The sequence below is a fragment of the Nuphar pumila genome, chromosome 7, assembly GCF_984573655.1.
Source record: "Nuphar pumila chromosome 7, dmNupPumi1.hap1.1, whole genome shotgun sequence".
NCBI classification, from domain to species: Eukaryota; Viridiplantae; Streptophyta; class Magnoliopsida; order Nymphaeales; family Nymphaeaceae; genus Nuphar; species Nuphar pumila.
In genome coordinates, this window is record NC_143255.1 from 10,976,303 (window position 1) to 11,002,259 (window position 25,957).

The following is a 25,957-nucleotide window of genomic DNA, read 5'->3' on the forward strand; positions in this document are numbered from 1 at the left end:
GCAAGTGAAACTACGAGCAGCTCATCTCATTTGATTTTAATGAGGAAGTGGTTTACAAGCTATCAAACGTATTCTAAACAATTAAACCTTAATAAGGCTAACAAAAAATATGAGAGAGAGAGAGAGTCATCATGCAGTTAGTGGGATAAGTTTTCACAATCACAATTAGAATAATCGAACCAAAAGAAAAAAAATTCACATAAAATTAAAAAATTTACCATGCCTAGAAACAAGAAGACCCCAAAATTTTCCACAAAAAATGGAACTCTTTTCAGCTATTTTATTACATCCAAACATCGATATTTTCGCTTGCGGATGCAAATTGGTTTGAAGCTCTGACCCGCAATTGAACTGGAACTGACTCATAAGTCCAAATAATACGTATCCAAATCCTGGGCGGATTCAGTGCAGGTCCGTTTTATCTGCATCTGGACCAGAACCAGTTTAAACATGTTTGGATCTAGGTCTGATTGGGATATAATAACTTCACCGGTTTTGCCTATTCCAACTTGACAACAAATTTTGGCCTGTTTTCAGCAGATTCAGTACCACATTGTGTCAGACCATGTTCAGGTCGGTTGAATCTGGATCTAGAAATGGACCTACTTTTTGCAATTTTCATTCCCTGATGCGACCCATATCCGACCCGTCAAGGCAAGATAGTGAGTCCTATAAGGTCGTTCCCTATGAGGCGCCAATTGCGCGGCCTCTGCAAAACGAGAGACGGGGAGAGATGATGATCCCAAAAATTTCAACCACCCCCTCCCTTCCTCACAAATTTCAATCGCCTCTCCTTCCTTCCTCTTCTTCTTCCTCCTCCTCCACCTCCTCCTCCTCCTCTCCTCCTCCTCCTACTCATCCTTCTTCTTCTTCTTTCCCTTCTCTGGAAGTTTCTAGAAGGTCGTTCTCCGCTCTGTCTGCAACCTCTCTTACCCTTCTCATTCCTTCCTATTTTTGCTTCAACGGAGCCAAATTTCCCGCTCTCGCTGCCGTAGAGTTCGTCGAAATCGAGAATTCCGGCGGCGTCAAGGCGCTCGATATCCGGCAAGGCGACGGAGCGTCGCCGGTAGATGGCGATCAGGTTCGTTCCGTTCCTCCTTTTTTTTATTACCCGATTTCCCTGTTTTTAGTGCCGATGGGTTTGCTTCTCTTGTCGTAGAACGGGAATCCGATTGCTCCTTTTTCCTTTCTCTTGTGTGCATTTTTTGTGCTCGGATTTCTTCTTTGAATCGGCGGTTGCTTTTCATTGGATATTAGTTTTAAGCGAAGGAAGCAACAAACTCGAATTGAGCAACGATATTACACCTCGGATGTGATGGTTGTGCGATGACATTTGAGAAATTTGAAGTCTGGAAGCAAGAGAGTTGTGAAGTAGAATTTAACGGTATCATGAAGTTTCTCATATAGTATTTGGTGAATTGGTGTTCATGCATGTAGATGTGCATGTGATGTTGGAAATATTTCAAGTATGAACAGGACGTGTAAAGCCAACCTCATGTAGTTGAGATAAGGCTTGATGATGATGTTTTCAAGGGTATTTTAGTCATTTTGCTTAGTTGAACGCTACCAACTTTAATATGAGTAGCTTGAAGTTTTTCACACACACTACACAGTTTTATCTCTTACCTATCTTAAACACTTCAAAAAAGTAAAGTTGCAAATTTTTTTGCTTAATCTAAACTATTAGGTGCCTTTATCATAGCGTATTTACTTAAAAATTATAGTTTGAATCAAGCCATCAAGTTTTAGTGTAATATGAGCCATTTTTATCCAACTAAAAGTGCATCTAAACATGAAGGTACCTCATCTAATGCAATGTTTTCTACTTAGCTGTATAAAGTATATCTGTAAGTTCTGATTAAGCAAACATCTACACATACTTTTTTAATCCGTTTAAGGTATTTAGGAGGTTAAGACTGTTTATTGGTTTGTCCACAACTAGATTGAGATTCACCTCCAAAAGAGGAAGGTGGTGACTGAGAAAAGTGGGCAGCAGTGAGTACCACATTTGATTGTGATCAAGTTCATTGAGTTTTGTTTCTTGAATTAAGACCATGAAGTTAACTGGATATGCTTGACTGTGGATGGAATTAACACCAAGGTAATTCCAATAGAATTGCATAAGCATATCTCCTTTGAGACTGGTTTGGAGGCAACTGCTAGTTGATGTGCCAGTTTTTTTAAGTTTTTTATATAAACATGAATCAAGTAAGTTCCTTCATTACATCCGTGAAACTGCATCTTTATTTGAGCAAATAGGGAGCAGATCATGAAGTATAGGCCTTGCCTACTGCTGTCCAGACTTCATACAATGATGGCAGTCTGATTACATGGCTGTGCATAGCCTTGGTTAGTGAGGAAATCAACCAGCTAATAAGAAGTTGATCATGTCGCTCCCATGCAACATAATCTAAATCTGTGCTGGATCCTAATCCGTTTTTAGTAGGTAGGTATTTTGAAGGGCAAGGTGTTGTCTCTTCTATAAATCCAAGAAGGTCATAGGACTTGAGTAGAGGCACGAACTGTGACTTCCAGAGTGGGCAATTACTAGGTGATAGATTGATTAACGGAAAATTCTGATGGTTAGAAACTACTGGAAGAGATGAAAAGAGAGAAGGATTACCCAGATCTGTTAAGGAACTGTTAGTGGTGCTGCATGATTGGGTTTATGTGGACAAAGCCTCCATGATGACTGTGAGGTCTTTATATGCTCTTGTATGGGATAATGAACTCTGTTTCTCGCACCTTTGAGTGTAGAAGGGTGTATGCATGTATTATTAACATGTAATGGAGACAACTTATTACAACATCACATATCTCTTTGAGGAGCGGGATTGACCACAAATGGTGGGACTTGTTACAAATGAAAGATGGTTGTCAATCTTCTTCCTACAGCAGGGTGCTATGTTGCAGATGAGATGAGGCAATTTGGGTTTCCACTAGGCAATCGGACTGAAGGAATCCAACTTGCTTCCACACGATATCTTTAAAATCATTGACATATTTCCTGTTATATTCTTAACATTGGCACATTTGGCTTCCCGGTTCTATCATAGTTGGGTTTGATGTTTCTGCATTTTTTCGATAATGGTTGGCTGATGTTTTTTTTACTTAGTTGCATGAGTCCTGTTTTCTGAGACAATAAATCCAATTTTGATTGAAGATAATCTAATGGATGCAATGCATGATGATTTTTGTGTATGATCTTTATTGAGAATGTGATAGGATTGTGGTTGAGTAGGTTGCGATTCATTATTATGGCCGCCTGGCTGCAAAACAAGGATGGCGTTTTGATTCCACATATGATCACAAAGATGAACTAGGGGATCCTATTCCTTTCTCCTTTACTGTTGGATCCGAGAAAGTAAGTTTTCTTGAATGTTTTCTGTTTGTTTATAATGTAATGTAATGTTCGAAGAACTATAGTGGTGATGGTTTTTATATAGAGAATCTTTTCAGGTCATTTCTGGCATTAATGCGGCTGTGAAATCTATGAAAGTGGGTGGCATTCGGAGAGTAATTGTTCCACCATCACAGGGATATCGAAACACTTCACAAGAACCCGTACCCCCTAATGTATGTATATTCTTATGCTCACTCTAGTTAACAGAAAATCTTTCGTTTGTTGAAGGGTTTTATCAACTGTATGCTCATTGGCATATGAACTGAATGGTGTATCTTAGTTTCATCTATTTTTGTTAGGAGAAAGACCTGGAGCTTAAGTTGGATGATATTTACCGATAGTTAGAGCTGTGCATGGCTAAAATTGTTTAAATCAAGGTTGTAAGTATCATATTATTACCCGTATTGGTCGGGCCCAAAATAAGATATGTATCATATTGTAAAAAAACATTAATTTTTTAATAAAAAAAATCCAAAAAAATAAAAAAACATGAAAAGTCAGAAAAATTAGCAAAAATTCAAAAAAAATCATAAAGCATGAAACAATGATGAATTGCATAAAATACAACCATAAAATCACATATGAAGCATTTATGTCTCTATGAGCTGCATAAGACATCATTAAACATCAACTATCTAACAAGAACGATGCAAAATATTAAATATCTTGCAATTAAGAACATGCCACAAGATTTGGAGTGCGTTATTACATAAATAAAAATATTATGGCAATAGTTTCACTCGATTTTTAATCGGTTTTCACTCATTACTTGAGTGCCTTATTGCCATGCCAGGTCATTTGATGTCATCTTTGTTAGATGAGTGTGACACCTGATTTATACCTTGATATAAATCCCTAAATTCTGCGGATCCAACTTCGCAGTAAGTTGGCAGGGGCAGTGCCCTCCTAGGCAGAATTTTTAAGGGTAGTTTTTTAATTTTACTCGTAATAGATTTTTTTTACTTTAATCCACTTGAGTGAAAAAATGGTGAAAATGTTGTCTTACTAGAGTAAACCGCAAAATCCCCTCTCCCTTGCTCAAGGATTGGTCCCCAAATCACTCTCACGACTCTTAGGGTGCGTGGATACCTCTCTATTGGCCTCTACACAAATGAAAGAGTCAGCTCTCAAGCGGTCTTTAAAACCTTAAAAAAATACGATTCAGCCCTTTTTTAAGTGTGCAGGATTATAACTGTACAATACAGATATGATACACACTCGTATCAATTTTCTTCATAGTAATGATATGTATCTTACAATACGGTACGATATGTACAACCTTGGTTTAAATCTTTAACGAGAATGTAGTATATACTAGTCATATTGAAAACTTCATAAAAATGGATGTGTCTCCATATCCACAGCTGTATCCATGTGACAGTTTAGAAGTGCTAATTTTGTGGTCAAACAGACTTTACTGTTTGCCCGATAGTCACCAATATCACTGTTATTCTGAAAATATCATAATATCTGTAACAGCCAACAAAAACTTCAAATATTGCTAAATATCACCATAACATGAATTTCATGTTAATATCATGATATTATTGTGATATTTTCAAAAACATGTTTAAATATTTTATGTATATACTTATTCTAATTCTTTGTTTCTTTTATAGTTTAAAATCTTTTCTTATTGTTTCTTAAAATACTACTGAAACCTCTTATTTCTTTTTTTTTATATTATTCCTTGCATGTGTTCCTTTTTTAAAGTGCCAAAATTTTATGGATGTCCTATTTGTTTGATATCTATTCATTTTTGAACAACTTAATCTAGGAATAAGTGTTTTTCACAGTTTTTACATAGTGAAATCAGAACCTCCTGAATATTTATCACATTCTTATCCTTTATTTGTAGGTGAAAGGCTATTAATCTCTGCCTATTATGTATTTTTTTATTGTTTTGTTTTGACACTGTTTGGTTTGCTTTTTTAATTTCTGAAAAATGCACATCCCTCAATCATCTAACCATTCTACTTTCTGTTGTGATCTACATAATCGGGTTGTTCGTTTCAACAATTTGTTCATGTAAATTAAGGATATTTAAGAGATAAGTTTCCATGAAATACATAAAGCTGGTCTAAAATGACCAAAGTACTTTAATTGATGATATTAATCAGATTTCTGTTACCATATCCCTGAATAAATGCATATACTAAAGAAGTGGTTGAGTCTTAGAATTTGGATGGGCATTGTCAAGGAATCAACTGTTTGTGATTGCAATGTTCATTTTGAAGTTAGGTGATGCTGGGGGCTTATAAGCTACTCTACTGGAATATGGTTTTAGGAGGTGGTGGCTGATAAGGACTAAAAATACCGAAATACTACAATGAGGTATATGTAGATAGCAAGGAGGAGAATAGAAGCTAGAAATAGTGGTCACAAACTATACCCCTTGTGGACACAATTCTGTGCTACAATGACAACAATAATTTATAAGAGAAATTAACAAATGATCACAGGATTGAATAAGTAGGGGAACTACTTTTGATTGGCTCTCAAAAAAAAAGCAAAAGAGAAATGTAAATAGATCTTTTAAAAATGCATAGTGCAACTTGCAGTAATCTCCCAGTATGGGAGTTCTAATAGGAACATAATATTAACTGTGTACATCTGGTTCTTGTTGTTCTGTTTTTTCATTTTGCCTTCTTGCATGAGGGATTCTAGAGGGATAGTGCACGACTTGGAAAAGAAATTAGACTCCAACAAGAGTGATGGCAGATTAAAAAAGTTGACTAATGCTGAAAACGAAATAAGGTTTGGAAAAGGCTAAGGTTTGAAATGAGAGGTTAAAATTAATCAATAATCACAAGGCTAAGTTTTAAAAAAATAAAAAATTAATCCAAAGGATCAAAGAAATAAGAGAATGAGATAGTTGAAAAGGGAATTTACTTGTGGAGCTACTTCTAATACTGGAAGAGGAGGCAGAGTTGTTGATCTCTATATAAAGTCCTTAGCACATGTTGTAAAACAATGGGTCACCTTGCAATTACTGCAGTGTTTTGATATTTTCTTTCTTTTTGTTTTTTAAGCAAGAAGGCAGTTAATCTATAATATCTTTGCATAAAAATAGTTAAACTTGTGCAGATTTCAGCTGCTCTTAAGATACAAAGTTACCACTCACTCTTCAAATTAGGTGTTTGCTACTATTAGATACGAAGTTACCACAAAAATCAAGAATTGCTTCATCCTTTTTCTTTCACCAGATCAATAACCCTAATGTATCTTTGCATACTGAGTGGGAGTTGGTCTGATTTAGTATGCAACCACCATTGGTCTCGTTTCAGAACCATATTGATATTTTAGTTCCATTCTTTTCTTTGTTGATAGCCTTGGTTCCATACTGATTAGTATCCATACAACAAAATTCTTTATCTTGGGTTAGATATGGCACACTAATGTGCTTTGTTTTTTATTTTTGCAGTTTTTTGATAGGCAAAGGTTGTTTACAACTATTTTTAATCCAACACGTCTTGCCAATGGAGAAGGATCTACTTTGGGCACTCTCATATTTGACATTGAACTGTTGAGTGTGTCACGTCCATGAAACAGAAATCTCGTTGAAACATTAGTCCAAGACATGCTTATGTGGAGGGTGCAACACTGACTGCAATAAGCTATTTGTGATGCTCCTGAGAATGCCCTTGTGTAGGTGTTGAAAAGGGCGGCTAGAGAAGAACCAAGAGGAAGAACAGAATTCGGATAGAGAAAAGGATGAAGAGCATGAAGAGATCTCTAATATGATTTTAGCTGTAGTTATTAAATGTTTTTTACATTAAAATGCAACGTGACATCTAAATTTTGTAAAATTTTGTGGCATGCAATATGATATTTCGAGCAACCAGAATGCTCAAATATTTACCTTGTCAATCAATGATGTAGTTTGTATAGCCATTTCTAAGCTTAAAAATTAATTCTAATGAATATTCTATTTATTGATGATATAAGAAACCATGGAGCTTTTATTACATTTTCTTTTTCATCTGTGAGCACTTATAAAACCTTTTTAAGTGGAAATGTATATGAAGGGCTTGTGGTGCATACTCTTGGCAACACCTTATACTGTTTCTAGTAAGGATGGTCAGAGAAGAATGAAAAGAAAGAGATGAACAAAATCTAGATTAGGAGGAAGAGCAGGGGGAGACTTTTATTATAGCCATAGTTTTAGCTGTTGAATAATTCTTTTGTATTAAAAAATAATTTCATATTAACATTTTCAAAACCTTATAGTATGACATGATATTTTTAATAAAACTTAACTCTTATGTCAACCAAGAGAACTATCATTAGTAAATTGCCAGCTAGAGTGTAACCTTCTTAAGTAATTATAGGATATGGTGTAAAGTTAATTCTTTATTATAACTACAGATTTTTCGTAAAATCTATAGATTCTATTGATTTTAGAGCTCCACCGCCATGAATGTGTGTAAAAAACACGTGAAATGGCATTGGTTCAAGCTTTCAGTTGTTGGTCAAACCTCACTGCACACTTTAATTGGATTGTGAACAATATGCTTCGGGCCATTACTGGAAATATTTTTTTAGACGTTGATAAATAGATTTTAGATCTCTTAAATTTTAGAGTGCAAAATACATTTTAATAGATGCCAAATGCCAGCTCCCAAACAGTAGTGGGCACTGACAAATCTCAGGGCTCCTAAATCCCTGATTCAGGATATCCAGGATTTTGCATCTCAATGACAAATACAGCCTTCCAATCAGAGCCTAGAGTCTCCAAATACAGAAGAAGTTCCATTCCGGAGCATTTCCAGTTGCCATAGATCTTCTTCAGCATTGTGCTGCATGAGCATGAGGAAGTGAAAGTTGTGAAACAGTTATGCAGACTTCAGTAGTATCGCACCATCATGAATTTCATTGAAGTCCAAGTCAATGGAGTCGCATCATTCAGCATGAAGTTCAAAGACCCGGCAAGGTGTCCTAAGTCCTAAACTAGTCTATAATACTTGGAAGCTGACATGTTCATGTCCTCGCCGAGTCAATGGTCAAGCTGCAGTCATTCAGCTTGTCTGAAACTGATTTAGAAGGAGAAATTAGACCATACATATAACTGTGGTTACCAATAATCAGAGCATGAGCATAAACCCTGCTTGAAGTGGTGGAAACGATGCCGATCCCTCACTACTATTTCACGTTCAAAAGTTCTAGATACAAGCTTTGCTACAGTATGACAGTCACCACATATTCTAAGGTTCTTCACTATTCTTATTGGCAATGGATGGTTTATACTAATGAGTCCAAAAGCAATAGCAATTTTCTCACTATGTGTATACAAGGAACTCTCTTTCTCTTCCTCGTCAATATCAAGGGATACTTGAGTAGTATCTGGTTCATAACCTTCAGCCTTCAATCTCTTTGCTATCTTATTTAACATGCTATCGATCTCTTCTATCCGTGGATGTGTTCTATCTCCTGCAACAAACTCATGAACAATACCAGTTGCTTCAATCCAACTGCATCCTGGCTCTTTTACAACCCCAAGCCTCTTCATCATACTCCTAACTTGATTGACATTATTCCATCTACCTTTCAAAGCATACATGTTAGATAAAAGTACATGGCCACCATCATGGCAAGGATCCAGGTTCAGAAGTTGTATAGCTGCCCTCTCGCCTATCTCGAGGTTCCTGTGTACCCTGCAGGCACCAAGCAAAGCTCCCCATGTGGCTACATCAGGAGTCACTGGCATAGTTGATATCAGATCCTCTGCATCTTTGAGAAAACCAGCACGACCAAGGAGGTCGACCATGCATCCGTAGTGCTTAACATTGGGCACAATCTTATGCACCTGCGTCATTGATTCGAAGTAGTGACGGCCCTCACTCACTAACCCAGCATGCCTGCATGCACTCAAAACACCAATGAAGGTTATCTCATTGGGTGTGACTCCATGCTCCTTCATATCAGCAAAAAACTTGAATGCGTCCTTGATCTGCCCGTTCATAGCCATTCCTAGAATGACTGAATTCCAAGTTGAGACTCCTCTGTTTTCCATCCCATAAAAGACCTCTAGAGCACTATCTAGGCGACCGCATTTCATGTACATGTCTACAAGGGTAGTTCCTAAAATGACATCAATTTCCACATCGTTTTTCTGAACGTAAGAATGAATCCATTTACCCTGCTCTAGAGCACATAAGTGTGCACAAGCTGAAAGGACACTGACTAGTGTGGCGTGATCGGGCTTAACATCATGAAGCTGCATCTCACGAAATAGACTCAAGGTCTCTTGGAACTGATTGTGTTGTGCATAACCTGATATCATTGCACTCCATGAGACCACGTCTCTCTTAGGCATTTCATCAAAAAGTTTCTTTGCATCATCAAGAGAACCAGCTTTGGTATACCCAGTGATCAAAGAATTCCACGATATCAAATCTAAGCCAGTACCCTTGTCGAACAATTTTCGTGCAATCTCTACGTACCCACATCTTGCATACATATGAAGTAATGCATTGTTAAGTGAAGTGTACGGCTCGAACCCAATGAGAACAATCAGGCCATGACTTACTTCACCTGCCTTCAGAGTCATCAACTGTGCGCAAGCAGAAACAACACTAACCAAGGTAACATCATCAACCTTGACACCCTCACGATTCATAGAACTAAACACCTTGAGAGCATCCTCCGGCATCTCATTCTGCCCATAACAAGAAATCATAGTGGACCATGACACAAGATCTCTCTCCGGCATCTCATCAAACAACCGACGTGCATCCAAAACATGACCTCTCCGCCCCATCATTGTGATCATGGAGTTCCAGGCAACAGCACTCCTCCACGGCATCATCTCAAAAAAAATCTGTGCTTCATCAACCCACTCCCAACCCGCATACCCCGCCAACATCGCATTCCATGAGACAGAATCTCGCTGAGGCATTTCGTCAAACACTTTGCGTGAATCCGTCAACCGCCCACAGACCGAGTACATGTGAATCAGAGTATTGCCCACATAGACATCTGAACCAAAACCCAACTTGACAACATGATTATGCAACTCCCCACCTTCCTCCGGCGACGTTCGGAGCGTGCACGCCTGAATTAGGATCGGAAATGTGAAATTGTCAGCCGGAAAACAATGACCTGACATCGATTTGTAGAGAAAAACTGCACATTCAGGGCGGGACTCAGAAACGTAGATCTTCATCATGGTATTCCAAATGACCACATTTGGGTATTCAATTTTATCGAATATCCGGCGGGAGTAATCGACAGGGAATCCAGATGCGAGGCACGTCCGGAGGAGGCGACTCGACGCGAAGGTGTCGTTGATGAGGCCGGAAGTGATCATCTGAGAATGGATTTGGTTGAGTTGTCGGTGAGCCCTGCATGACTTCAACAGAGACTCTAGGATGGAGAAGTTTATTGTTAGGTTGCCTCTCCCCAAGGGCATGAAGCCAACGGCTAGTTTTCCCAGTTTCGCCACTTTGGTTTAAAATGTTCAAACACTTCCACATTTTGTAAATTTGACAAATCTTTTAGGATTTTCAAATGCCTACCGAACCTCTATGCCTTTTTTGTCTACTTGTTTGGTGCTAAGCCACGGGAAACTCTCCATCACAAATCTTTTTACATGTTAAAATCTGTCTGAATCGGCTTGGATTGGCCGATTCAATTCATTTTTTTTATATTCTGTAAGTGGCTTAAAAATTTTAATAATAGTTTAATGACAAGTATTATCTGATGGCAAAAAGTTGATCGATTCTCCTCGATTTAATTCGAATTTTGGAGAATCTCAGGAGAACACTTGAACTTTTGAGGTTTGGTGAAGGCAATCTATCAATTAAATACTAGGCCTAAGTCCAAAACTTTTGAGGCACATTAGCATGAGCCGTAGGTCGGTGTTGTATCAATGACATGTATGAAGCTTATTTTCATATACACCATTTTGTTCTTGCATGTGAGGCCAAGAAATATGATGTTGAATAACTGGCTCTTTCAAAAAGGAGTCTAGGTATTTATATTTACAGACACCATCTGTAAGAAGATGTCTAATCTTTTATCAAAGTTTGTAATAAGAGCCTTAAACTTGCAAAAAATACTAAAAACATCTGACTTATTCATCAAGTAAAACCAGGTATACTCGGAGCATGCAGCAACAAAAACTACATAATATCTAGATCAATTAACACCATGACAAGGGCAGGACCCCACACATCCGAAAAATAATCTCAAGAGGCTCTACCGTATCATACCATGTTCTGGAAAAGGAAAACTTACGTTGCTTTCCCATCTAACAAGCAGAACATATACGAGAAACATTACCATCATAAGGTAAACTAAACTCTTGAATAAATTTTTTGAATAATCCTTAAACTAGCATATCCAAGTTTACTGCACCAATAGCAAAACTAGCTTTTTCACCAATATAAGCAGTCATATCACTAGAATTGTCAAAAAAATCAATAGAATAAAGTTCTTTTTCGCTTTTCCTCATATAATCTCAAGCCCCATCTAAGCATCCTTGATGCATCAAAAGGTTGGATGAAACTCGAAGACTACTTGGTTATATTGGGTGAATCTTTGCACAGAAAAGTCATATTAGAAACATGCAAGATATCATTAACACAAAATTTAGAATTGCCTGAATGAAATACAAAATTGCCAATACGAGTCTTCAAACTTGCACCATTACCAAATCTTACAGTGTCACTGCCTTGATAATCTAAATGAATTGACAGAGTATTCGGGTTTGGTGAAATATGATATGACCCTTAATCTGGATACCAAGAATCATTTTAGAACATGACAGAAGAGGCATGAGAGACATGGGTGGAACTGATTGATTTTCACCGGGAATCATGCGACACGTTTTTTGCAATATGCCCAACTTTGTCAAAATTGACATATAACCTATTGATCCTAACCCGAAAAACCACAAGGAGACATACCATTAGGGGTGGCAATAGGGTCGGGTTGGTGGTTGGCGTGTCAGCATACCTCAACACCAACCCGACCCGTTTATTAAACGGGTCGGCTGTGGCAAACACTAACCCAACCCATTTAATAAACGGGTAACCCGACATGACCCGCCAACCCGTTTAACAAATGGGTTGGCGGGTAGCGGGCGGGTCGGGTTGGCGGGTTGGCATACCCTCAACCCGAACCCGACCTGTTTAATAAACGGGTTAGGTGGGTCGACCCGTTTATTAAACGGGTTGGCTTAAGCCCAACCCGAACCCGCCTAAGAGGCGGGTTCGCGGGTCGGGTCAGGTTTTGCCACCCCTACATACCATATTGGTTTGAATTTGGCAGTCTACCATATGACTGGCCTCCTCTGCCATGACTTCTAAACCACCTTTGTTAATGACCTCATCCTCCAGTAAAATTCCCTCGGGAATGATTCGAATTATTCCTTTGAGCAAAATTAGCCTTGTGAATCTCACATTTGTTGTTATCTACTTCAGATAGATGCACTTCATGTTGGGAAAGCAGGGACCCTCCTGCAAGACACAACAAAACAGAAGGAAAGGCGTACCTGAGGTGGCCATCGAGGAACCGGATGATGGTCGGTGGTTGGCGCTTGGCACTGGTGGCTGAAACAGGGTGAGCTTTGCTCCTCAGTTGGATTGCAGCCTTCCAATGAGTGCAGGCTCCTTCAGCAATCGATGAGCAGGATCCATCTTTCCTCTTTAGTTGAAAAATCTCAGAGAAGGTATATTTCCTTAACTCTTCTCTATGTTTTTCTCTGTATTCGGGTTTCTCATTGACACCCGTTTATATAGCTTGTAGCGGGGGGGGGTCGGTTAGCATAATCATTCCCTCCCTAATCTTCTGTATGTTTATCAGAAGGAACACAAAAGGAGAAAGTTACCAAATTATGGGTAATTGTCACGATGTGTGGCTTATCCCAACATTCTCTCACTTATTTTGACGATAAACTAGTAAACTTTATGAGAATTACTTGATGAATAGATTGGCTTTTAAAAAATCTATTCTACAGATCCTTAGTTAAATCTCTAATCCTTATGAGATTAACAACAACTATAATGAGAATCAATAAAGTGTATGTGATCACTTTATTCATATGCATATATCAAAATAAAGAGTTTAACAAGCTCATCTTCAATACATATTCAGAATATAATCTCGGTGATAGCTCTTTAGTAAGAGGATCAACGATCATCTCTTTGATGTCAATATTAACAATATGCACTAGATGATTCTTTGTCCTTTCTTTAACAACAAATTACTTTAATTTCATATGTTTACATGACATAGTACTTTTATTGTTATTCGAAAAGGACACCACAACTTCATTATCATAGTAGACCTTCAGTGACTTCGCGATGGAATTGACCACCTTTAACTGTGATATATATAAAGTTTTTCAACCATATGCCCTGCGAAGTAGTCTCGTACAATGCTATGAATTCTGCCTTCATGGTGTAAGCAGCAATGATCATCTACTTCTCACTCCTCCAAGAGATCGCTCCCCCAGCAAGTAAGAAGACATACCCAGTAGTAAACTTTCTACTATCAAGGCATCCTCCTAAGTCCATATTTGAGTAGCCAACGACCTCGAAGTGATCAACTTTATGACATGTTAACATATAGTCTTCTGTTCCTTGTAAATACCGCAAGACTTTCTTAGCAGCCTTTCAATTGGATATGTTTGGATTAGATTGGAATATACCAAGCATCCCTACTACGAAGGAAATATTTGGACGTGAACAAGTCTGCGCGTATTGCAAGTTGTTAACAACTGATGCATATGGATAAGCATTCATCTATGCCTTGTCAACTTTGTTCTGTGGACAATCCTTTAGGCTTAATTTGTTACCTTTTGATATAAGTGATGTACCAAGAGAACAATTATCCATCCCATATCGCTTTAATGCCTTATTTATGTAGGATCTTTGAGAGAGGCCTAGAAAACCTTTTGTTCTATCTCGGCGGATGTTAATGCCAAGTACATAAGCAACCCCACACATATCTTTCATATCAAAATATGATGCAAGAAACTGTTTTGTCTCTGAAAGTAACTTTATATCGTTGGTTGACAGCAAAATGTCATCCATATACAACATTAATATAATGAACTTACTCTCACTTTCATTTAGGTATATATATTGATCAATAATGTTTTCTGTAAACCTGAAAGTCGCAACGACTTGAGAAAATTTAATATACCACTGTCAGGAGGCCTGTTTAAGTCCATATATTGATTTGTTAAGCTTGTAAATCAAACGATTATCTTCAGATAAACCAAGAGATTGTTTCATGTATACTTCTTTATTCAGATCCCCATTGAGGAACATTGTTTTCACATCCATCTGATGTAGCTCTAAGTCATAATGAGCTACATGGGCCAAAATTATCTCCATTGACTCCTTAGTTGAGACAAGAGAAAATGTCTCATTATAGTCAATGCCCTTCATCTGGGTGAACTCTTTAGCAACCAATTTTGCCTTATGTCTCTCTATGTTACCTTTGGAGTCATTTTTTGTCTTAAAGACCTATTTACACCTTACGGGTTTTACTCCCTTAGTTAACTCAACAAGATTCTACATTTGATTCTTTGCCATAGAGTCTAACTTTTCTTTCATGGCTTTTATCCAGTGCGAAGATTGTTTGCTTTCAATAGCTTCCATAAAAGTCAATAGGTCATTATCTATATCTATGAAATCATCAGGCTCCTGAAGGTACACCACATAATCAGGATATATGACAGATTTTCTAACTCTTGTGGATCTCCAAACAGGTCGTTCTTCAGGCTCAGATTGAACATGTTCATTATGTTCGTGTTCTTCTGCATTGTCTACAATGGGTTCACTTTGGATTTGTGCATCAACAACCGGGTGATCAACTACATCATTATTAGGAATAATAATATGGTATATATCAGTGTTTTGCTTAACAGGTAATAAAATTGGATCATGTATTTCCTCAAAATTGTGCACTTAATCCAACTGAACCATCTTCAAGAAATTTTTCTTTATCCGTTTCAACAATCAGTGGTAAATAAGATGGGTAATAACACATGTATCATTTTGATCTCTCTAGATAACCAATGAAAAATCCGCTGGTTGTTCTTGGATCAAAGGCTTTAATATGAGAGTTATATAACTTAGCATTTGTAGGACATCCTCATATGTGCATATAAGACTGATGGTTTTCTACTTGTCTACAACTCGTAGGGAGTTTTAGGCACAGATTTTATAGGAATCTTATTCAAAATATGCATAGCAGTCCTTAAGGATTCACCCCATAACTTCATAGAAAGTGTTGAATAATTCAACATGGCCCTGACCATTTCTTTAAGCGTACGATTTCTTCTTTCAGCTACACCATTCTGGTAGGCACTACCAGACATGGTATATTGAGGCACAATGCTTTTCTCTTTAAGAAATTGCGTTAATGGTCCTTCTCTTTGCCCCATCTCAGTAAACCTACCATAATATTTGACACCTCTATCAAACTTGATTATCTTAATAACTTTATCGGTTTGCTTCTCTACTTCTGTCTTAAATTCTTTAAACATCTAAAAAATATCAGATTTTTCAAAAATCAAGTAGAGATACATATACCTTAAACAATCATCAATAAAGGTAACAAAATATTTTTCGCTTGTTTAACAGGGGGTAAACGGTCCACATACATCCATATGAACTATCTCTAATATCTCACTACTATGTTTAACACCCTCTTTATATGTGTTTGTATGCTTAACCTTTATGCAATCAACACACGAGTCATTGTCGGTAAAATCTAAAGATTTCAAGATCTCTTTATTTACGAGTTTCTTTATTCTTTTTTCAGAGCTATGACCCAACCTTCGATGCCAAACCATGTAGGATTTAACATTAATCATGCTACATTTATTTCCAACCAATGCGTATTCAGAAGTCAAAAACTCCTGGGTTTGGATCTTCACGTTCAATTCATACAAACCATCATAAACTGATGTAGAACCAATTTCAATAAAAAAATTGTATATGAATAACTTAGAATTTTAAAATTTAAAGCAATATCCAAATTTATTTAATCTTGAAATTGAAATTAAGTTTCTATTATATGATGAAACATAAAAGACATCATGAAGATCCAAATCTACGTCTGTATCTAAAGTGATCTTGCAGGTCCCAACACCCTTCACATGTGAACGTATCTTGTTCTCCGAATATATGCTCTTCTCATGCATTGTTGGTTTCCTTCTGTTCAGGAACGACCGTATACAATTGAAAATAAGAACAGTAGCATTAGAGTCAATCCACCAACTATTTTCAGAAATTTGTAATAAATTACATTCATGAGAAACAAATGAGAAATTACTTTTCTTTTCTAACTATATCTTGTACTTTATGCAATATATCTTTCTATGTCCCTTTTTCTTGCAAAAAAAACACTTTATGAGAGCAGAGTCGAATTGCTTGCTTTGAGATATCTTATCTCCTACTGACTTCTTCCTAGCATTTTTCTTGAATGCATTCTTCTTTTGGACCTACCTTGGAGCCATGAGAAGCCATATGTGCACTTTGCACCTTCTCTCCTTTCAATCTCTCTTCCTCTTCAACCCACTTAGATATAAGTTCATTGAATATGCATTCATCATTATGTGTGTTATAAGAGATTTTGAAAGGTCCATACTCTAAAGGTAATGACGTCAGAATCAAATGCACTAAGAATGAGTAAAAAATGGCTAGCTTCGTGTTATTCAGCTGAGATACTATGTTCCTCATTTTTAAAATGTGCTGACGAATATTACCTCTTCAGAATATTTCATAGTTATAAGCTTTAACATTAGGGTATTGGCTTTGACCTTATTTGAACTTACAAATTGTGCTTCAATAGCACTCAAAAAATTTCTCACTGTTTTGCATTGTGGGATAGCACTACGAATATTCTTAGCCACTTTAGATTGTAAAAGCAACAAACTAAGACTATTCGAGTGCTCTCACTTCTCAAAAGTAATCTTTTGATCAACAATACTTTGATCAGTCAGGGTAGCGGGTTCATCTATCCTTAGAGCCAGATCTAAATCCATATACCCTAATATAAATAGAACATTTTTTTTTCAATCACTAAAGTTACATCCATAAAGAAAAGGTATAGAACTTGAGTCATCTAAAATCACAGAACTAGAAACTGCATGACAAAAGACATGTATCAAAGGAAAAACATATATGAGACAAACCTGATGAAAAAAGCAATAAATAAACGGCCCTGAATATGCTTATTTTTAGATAAGTGTAGGGGGTCATTGAAGCCTTACTTTGGTAAGAGCTCCAACACGAGAAACCACTTCGCTTACCTACAATATTTGATAAAACTAAGATTCTTGTGAAGTTAGACCATCAATACAAGGTACCTTTGGATACAAGTGTGTGATGTATCTCGATACATTTACCTTATTTTACCCTACTTAAATTTCAAACATGATAAAACTACATTTAAGTTGTTTATCGTTTCATGAATCTAAGTACAACAGTAATATTGGTTAAATCCATATAATAGTACAAAAAATTAACAACATATGTGTATTCAGTCACTTTGGTGACATGAATTCACTAAGTCATTTAGCTATCCTTGATGTCGATGTTATACAAACATTTATGCATGCATAATTACAAATAAAATACATGAACAATAACAAAAGCCAAGCTTAAATGAGTAAAACTCTAGGTCCTCAGGCAGGAAATAATTTGAAAACACTCTGAACTGGTCTGAAACAGCCTCAAACCAGTCATCCAAGGGTCTGAACCGGTTCTGAACCTTATTAACCGGTGTCAAGTATGAACAAAAGTTTATAAAACCCAATAACCGTATGCCAAAATCCTTGTATCTTCTTAGATTTATGAAAACAAGGTCTTAGCATCTCAGAACCGGTGAGAAACTGGAAGAAACTTATCAAAAACAGCTCTGAACTGGTCCCAAAAAGGGCCAAATCAGTCCCTGATCCGGTTTAGGACAAATAGTGTCTGGACCCTAACTGAATTCGGGTCTGATCCAGTTATAACTGGATCTAGGTCTGACCCAGTTACCAAACGGATCCGGGTCTGACCCGATATGAACCGGATCTGACCCGACATTAACCAAATCTGAGTCTGACCCAGTTCTAACTGGATCTGGGTCAGACTCAGTATTAATCGGATTTGGGTCCAACACGATCTTAATTGGATCTGGGTCTGACCCGGTTATAACTGGATTTAAGTTTGACCCGATTATAACTACATTCGGGTATGACCCGATTATAACTACATTTGGGTATGACCCGATTACTAACCAGATACGGGTTCGACCTGAAATGAAGCGGATCTGGGTCTGACCCAGTATGAACTTGATCCGGGTTGGACCCGGTCTTTTTGAATCAGACCTAGACCCGATCCGGTTTCACTGATTAAAATTAAAAAACATAAACCTAAGGGTTTCTGTTCAATGAAAACAGGAAATGGGAGGGTTTCCCATTCGGCCTGTCGGTGACCCATGTCGCCTGCCGGCTCACGACGGAGAAAAAGGCAACGGCCCCGACAGCCACCGACGACGTATTCACCCACCTTGCCCGATGGAAGGAGGTTTCGTCATCTTGGATGTCGCGTGATGCTGGACGAACCATGGTGCTGGTGAAGCGGCCCGCGAAAGCTGCCTCCTCTCGACGACACACCCATGGCGTCCTGCAGACGACAATGAGAAAACCCACACTGGAGTCCCGCCGGTGAAACTCCATCGACAAAGCCTGCCGCTTGACACAGCCCCACGACTGAAATGAAATGGCGGAGTGCCTCAGATGTCGTACGTCGCTGGATGGCCCTTGACATCGGCAAATCGACAGTCGAAGGCCGCTATTTTCCTGGTGACACACCTTCATGGCAACCCCCATCGCCTGACGGTAGAGGGGAAAGCTGAAAAATGGGTTTCAAAACCCTTATGTTGCATGTCGTCGGACGAAATATCGACGATCCGACGAAAACAACTCCCCTTTTGGCGACAACCCATGGCTGCCCCTGGCGATGACAGAAATTCCTGCAGCCCGATGGCCACAGGTAAAAACCCAATCAATTTTTTTTTTTACTCTGTCGTTCCACGACAACAGTCACCATCTACCAGTGACACTATGTCGCCCCATGACAACCTGTTGTTGACTGCCAACAACATCACCCCATAGCGACTCTGCTCTGCCGAAAAACATTGTCGGCCCATGGCGACAGTCGTCGAAAAAACATAAACGCCCACACAGCGGAGGCATGGCGTGGGCGCCCATAACCCAATGTTGGGAAACCATGGACCCTTCTGCAAGGTACAACAAAACAGAAATGAAAGCATACCTCAGGCAGCCATCAAGGAACTGAATGATGGTTGGTGGTTGGCGCTGGTGGCTGAAACAGGGTGAGCTTCGCTCCTCAACTGGATTGCATCCCTCTAATGAACACAGGCTCCTTCAACAATCGGTGAGCCGGATCCCTCTTCCATCTTTAGTCTTTTCTATATTTTTCTTTACATTCGGATTTCTCATTGACACACATTTGTATTGCTTGTAGTAAGGGGTGGTTAGCATAATTGTTTCCTCCCTAATCTTTTGTATGTTTATCAGAAGAAACACAAAAGGGAAAATTTATCAAATTGTGGGTAACTGCCACGATGTGTGGCTTATCCCAACACTTTAGTCATAGTGACAAGATCAACACGGGTGGTGACAGACACCCTGAATGAATTATACTCAGAAGAGAGGTCCCTCAAAATATAGAGCATAAGAACATTGCATTGGATCGATTTACCAGCCACGACAAAGTGGCTGATAATAATTTTTGCTTTATGTATATACTCATCAATGTTTTTGCTTCCCTTCTGAAAGCATTGAAGTTGTTCTTTGAGTTGCATAACTTTGACATGTAAATAAACAACACAAGCATCTTTTAAAGTCTTTTCAAAAGAAGCTTCAAGATCCATTAGTAGAAGTTGATCGGGATTTCCCATCTTGAGCAATAAACTCAGCTGGCATGAGTTTTGGACCATCAATATAAAACATAGATAATACGAGATCAATAGGGGCTTAAATTGATAAACCCATAAATCATAATTGTTGGTTGTGAGTTTTTACTAAGAATGTATTGAAAATTATTAGGCATAGGTAGAATTAGGAGGGCACTTATCTCGCTCTTATGGGGTTGACTACCTCGAGACACCATGAAAGGTCGACTGAAGCTCATGAAGATGATAAAACTATGGTGATGATGCTTATGGCTTTGATATCATGTGAAAGTATCAGATGTAACAAGAGCCAAACACAAACAAGGAGACACTTTTAATGTGGTTAGAGAGGATCTATATTTATATTCACTTTCAACGATTTATTATGCTATGAGGATAACTTTCTCTTTTAGATTCATAACACAAGCCGTCTTTAGGAGAAATCTTTAAATTTGAGAGACCCCAAAAAGAAGGTGAATTATACCTTCTCGACCAACTCTGGCGGCAGTAGCAGCAAGGATCACAAGAACAAACAGACAGGGCAGCGAGAGGAACCCTTCAAGCAGAATGACAAGTCAATTCTGGCCAAACAGAAAGAAAAGATAAAACGGGACGGTTGGGGTTATGACCGCCAATTCACTGCTCTGGAACAATCCCTCGAACAGGTCCTTGAATATATGTTAAGCAAAGATATGATTAAACTTTCGAGAGTTGCTGATCCCCCGGTCCCCCTGGGAAAATGGAATGACAAATTCTGCAAGTTTGACCGAGCAGTGGGGCACGACACAGAGCACTGCTTCGTTCTAAAAAATATCATCCAGGACTGCATCGATAAAAACCTTCTGATAGAGGACGAAGATGAAGAGCAGCCTGCCGTCCTCACCAAGCCTTTCCCAGATCATTCAAAAAACTGACGATGCTAGAATCTTTCTGCTTTTCTCCATTTTCTTTACCAACCATCTTGTAAGGGCAAGTCAGCCCGAGTCCTTTGTGACCTTTTGGTCAAGATGCTTGTAAATATTTTAGTCTTTGTTATCGGTTTTGCTTATAAATGAAATGTCAATCTCTTTCCTATCTTTGATTCTTATTTCTTTCGCCATATTAGAGCATCTTTTATTGTTAAAATTACATTTACACTTCAAAATCTTCTTTTCCATCAAATTCCTATTCTTTTCAGGATGAGGCGCAATCCCGACATCATCCACGAGAGAAATGAAATTACTTATGAGGGTCTTTCAAAATCGTGAAAAACTTTCTGCAAAGTTTCTGTCATAATCACAAAAAAAAATCCAATATTTTGGGGCATTGGATGCTAGACGGGCAGTCTAGGTTCGATTCTCATGGGTGTCGCCCCTTGCACAAGCCAATGTGCATCATAGGCCCTAGGGGTAGGAGTCCTAACCTCGGAGTTTTATGCTGCCGGCATGATGACCATAGGTATGGCAGGCTGAGCCAATGTGATCATGTCTTCTTGTGGGATGTGGTTTCTTGAGTTATAAATTAAAAAAAAAAAAATCTTATAGGAGCCTTCTTTTTATAGCCGAGAAGAAAAATATCAAATTTTTCTCCGCTGAAAGGTGCAATTGACCTGTGCTCTATTTGAGGCATTTATTGGCATAAAAACCCAAGTCCTCCTTGTTCACCAGGGGTTACACACAACTTCAGCCTTGCGACAATAGATATGCGCAGAGTGTTCTAACTCATGATACCCCTTGAACCGCCCCCTGGCTAGATAAGTGGAGTGCTGGTGGGCATATGGAGGCCATTTGATTACAGCAAACAGTAGTTTAGTAAAAGCTTTCCCACCAAAGAAAGAAATTGAGCATGCTCTTTTTTTTCAAGACCTGAAAGTACAATATAGATTTATCTTAAAATTTAGATTTTCTTAAGTTCTTAAAAAAGGAAATTTTCAAATAACTGCCAAACTTTCTGGTCTAAATCATGTGCACACAAAGTTTTCAACTTTCCACCAAAGATTTTTCTTGAGTTAGGCAAATGACACTAAGGTCAGTTACATCTATAACTTGTTAATTATCTATTTAAAATGACCATTTTACCCAAACACAGGGCTAGTTATTAAGAAACTTTTCCAGCCCTCCTCTCTCTCCCTTAGCTTGGTATGAAAATAGGTTGGGCACAGGTTGGATCAAGCTTAGGGGTGCCAATGGGCCAGGTTTGACCCAGACCCAACCCGTACCCTAACCCTATAGGGTTTGGTTTGGTGATAAAGAAGGATGTCCGATTATAAACTGGGTCAGACCCAATGTGTTCGATTAGAAACCGGGTCAGACCCAATGTTTTGTGAAATTTCATACAAGACCTGGGTCTGACCCAAAGACCTGTGATTTTTTAATATAAAAAATAAAAAACATTATTTTGCCAGGTATGGACCAGGTCTGGTTCATGTAATCCTTATAGGACCCCGGTATGGGTTTTTTTTACTGTGGATCAGATTGGACCAGGTACTAGCACCTCAAAGTTGGATCCGGATTCAAACTCACCTAGGTCCAAACCAGATCCAATCCTTTGACACCTCAAGCTTGATAGTAGTGGACCTGTTTTTAAAGAATAAATCCTTTTATGGATCTAGTTCACTATATTCGAACATCTGGTATTAGATCCATTGAAAATATGTAAAATGTACCTATTTCTATGCCTTAAAAGTAAAATAGGTTAGAATATTAGATCAAATCACAAATTTTTTGCCAGACCAAGATTTAACCATACCCATCCATATATAATTTTTCTCAATCCGATATGGATATGAATATATAATATATGGATCTATAGTATGTATCAGATTTAGTTCAACTGACAGTAAATCTAACCCATTTAGCATTTCTAATACTTAACCTCTAAGCCTGCTTTATATAAGTTCGGGTTTGTTTTAAGTCTAATTCTAAATGTGATGTGAAAATGGGTCTAATTAAAAACTTGACCCAATAAATATGTAAAAATCATACCCAATAAATATGTAAAAACCCCAACCTCTGTAACAATATAAAAAACTTGCAATAATATCGCGAGAAATTGCTTGAAAGTTTAATACGGCGATTTCTCAAGAGATTTTCAAACCATGACAAATATCATGAAAACCCCTAAGATTTTTATTTTTAAATGTGTTTTATTTATATTTTATATTTTTTTATTTTTTATAGCCAAGATTTTTCCAAAAAAAATGTGAGATTTATGAAAATTTTCAAAATCTCCTGAAGTTTTCGATTCCAAGAATTTGCCATTTTTATCTTTTGTCACTGTGACCTCAGCTTGCCTATAAAAAATAAAAAAAAATTGGACACGGATTGGTCTGTTAAAGTAAATTGTCAACATCAAGCATGCACAAGTCATTTTCTTGACAAAGTCCCACCCGATGAATTCCAGAAAAGATGGCCACAGCATTAAGTGTAGGGGTATTATCGTCAGTCGAAAAAGTCAAAGGCTGAGATTTTCATTCGTAAAATTTACGATTTTGACCGAGTTTTTGGCGACGAATTGGATATTCTTTGCTACCACCTAAAACACTTCTCATCGTCGTCGTGCAATATAAAAATTATTGGGGCTTTGATGGTTACAAACTAACTGCAAAATACACGTCTAATTAGACAACTACTTTTATAACTTAGTATGGATCTCTTTTGTTTATTTGAAGTCTTGAACTAATATGGATCTCTTTTGTTTTAATCCAGAAATCCAAACAATGACGTAGATGACATTAAATTTTAGGCGACAGAAATTAGCCAGATTTATCATATTTTTCCTTAGTTTTACCAATTGAAGGCCATCCAATGTGCTGGTTGGTGGAAAGATGGTGTTTCCCTTAGATTATTCAAAAAAAAGTTTATGAGAAATATTTCAAGCTTTGTTAATGGGTTCATATTAAGAGCGCAGATCATGTGATCCCACCAAATCACAGTAGAAAAATGCTCTAACATCCTCACTATCCATTGTTAGAGCTGCACAATTAGCCAAGCTAGCTCGAGCTTATAGCTTATAACAATGAGATCCTTGTTTCGCTGTTATAGGCGAGATTCCCGTCTCACCGTTATGGGCAAGTTCCTTGTCTCGCCGTTATAGCCTAATGAATCTAAAACTGATAAAATCGTTGCTATTGACCTGCATCATTGTAGTGACAATACAATTTTATCAATAAAACCTATTGCTTACAAACCAAATACTTCAAATCATTTGTTCTATGCGAACAAAATATATGTAAAATATATTTATTATTATTTAACGAGTTTACACACGAGCCAAGCCGAGAATCTGTTGTTCATGTTCAGTCCTATTTTTATGACTTTGAATGAGCCTTTTATGAGCTGAACACTAGCGAAGCCATGAAGCTTGTTTCCCAACCCTAATTATGGGTTACTTTGTAATGGGTAGCACAGTTTAGGGGAGTGGCAAGCAGTTATATGAATATATAACAGTAGCTAAATATTTGGATAGTTGTATGGCTTTCATAACCAAATGAAGAAAACCTCAATCTGTAAATATATCAAATAATAAGCCTTTTAGTTAGGGATGGCAGTGGACCGGGGGAAAGCGGGGCCCCGCCTCGCCCCGTTTGGACCGGGGATGAAGGGTATGAAACGGGGATGGAGGCGGGGACGAAGGTTAAAATCCATCCCCGTCCAGGGGTGGGGGCGGGGATGGACGTGCACTTTTCCCCGCCCCGCCCCGATCCCCGCCTCATCCCCGGCCCGACCACTTTTCCCCGCAATATCCCTGCCCCGCCCCGCCTCATCCCCGTTTGAACCGGGGATGGAGGACATGAAACGGGGATGAAGGCGGGGATGGAGGATAAAATCCATTCCCCGCCAGGGGATGGAGGCGGGGGTGGAGGATAAAATCTTGAGGCGGGGCGGGGGTGGAGACCTTGTCCCCCGCCCCACTGCCATCCCTACTTTTAGTAGGAGCTACGGGTGTCAATGGGTTAGGGACTCAGGTTTACCCGGACCAAACCCTATAGGGTTCGGGTAAGGTGATAAATAAGAAGACCTGAGTAAGACCTGGGTTCAAACTCGAAGGTCCAATTAATACATGGATCCGGTTATAGTTTGTGAAATTTTATACCAGACCCAATTGCTCGACCTGAGTTCCGATTAAGAGATACAATTTTTCAATATAAAAATACTAATAAATATTTTTTTATCGGGTATGGTCTAGGTTTGGTTCATGTAGTTCTTATCGGGTATGGGTATGGTTTCTCTTGTGGTAGATCCGATTATACCCAGTTTCGAACTCTATACCATACCTGAAAATCAGGACCAAGTCTGGTTTCACCATGAGTCCGAACCAAACCCGACCCCTTGACACCCCTAGGTATCGGGATCCAGTAAGAGCTCTCTCAAACAAAGTTCAAATCCACATTTGAATTTCAAACACTTATGGTTCAATAATACATGCATAAGATCTAGATCCGATCCATTTATATCGCCCTGAATCCAAGCATTCATAAGAAAAGTCAATGTAAAAGTAGCGACAATCACCTATAAGTCATTTTCATGAATAAGTTTAATACACAGCAATAAGTGAACCGACAACAATTTGTAAAAAGAATAAATACTAAATAAAAACATTTGATGTACAAAAGTGCGAGTGAAAAAGTAACAAAAAATTGAGTTATGA

General features: G+C 38.2%; 1 protein-coding gene and 1 pseudogene across 1 annotated transcript; one reads left to right on the plus strand and one right to left on the minus strand.

The window, feature by feature from the left end:
• The first annotated feature begins 573 nt into the window (after positions 1–573).
• Positions 574–7,354, plus strand: LOC149831124 (FKBP-like peptidyl-prolyl cis-trans isomerase family protein). The gene is made up of 4 exons (XM_090013685.1): positions 574–1,081; positions 3,242–3,364; positions 3,460–3,576; positions 6,828–7,354. The coding sequence occupies exons 1-4, from the start codon at positions 629–631 to the stop codon at positions 6,948–6,950; spliced, it is 816 nt and encodes a 271-aa protein (XP_089869811.1). The 5' UTR covers positions 574–628; the 3' UTR covers positions 6,951–7,354.
• A 629-nt stretch (positions 7,355–7,983) lies between these two features.
• LOC149831125 (pentatricopeptide repeat-containing protein At3g62890 pseudogene) lies at positions 7,984–10,814 on the minus strand (annotated as a pseudogene).
• Between the last annotated feature and the right edge of the window lie 15,143 nt (positions 10,815–25,957).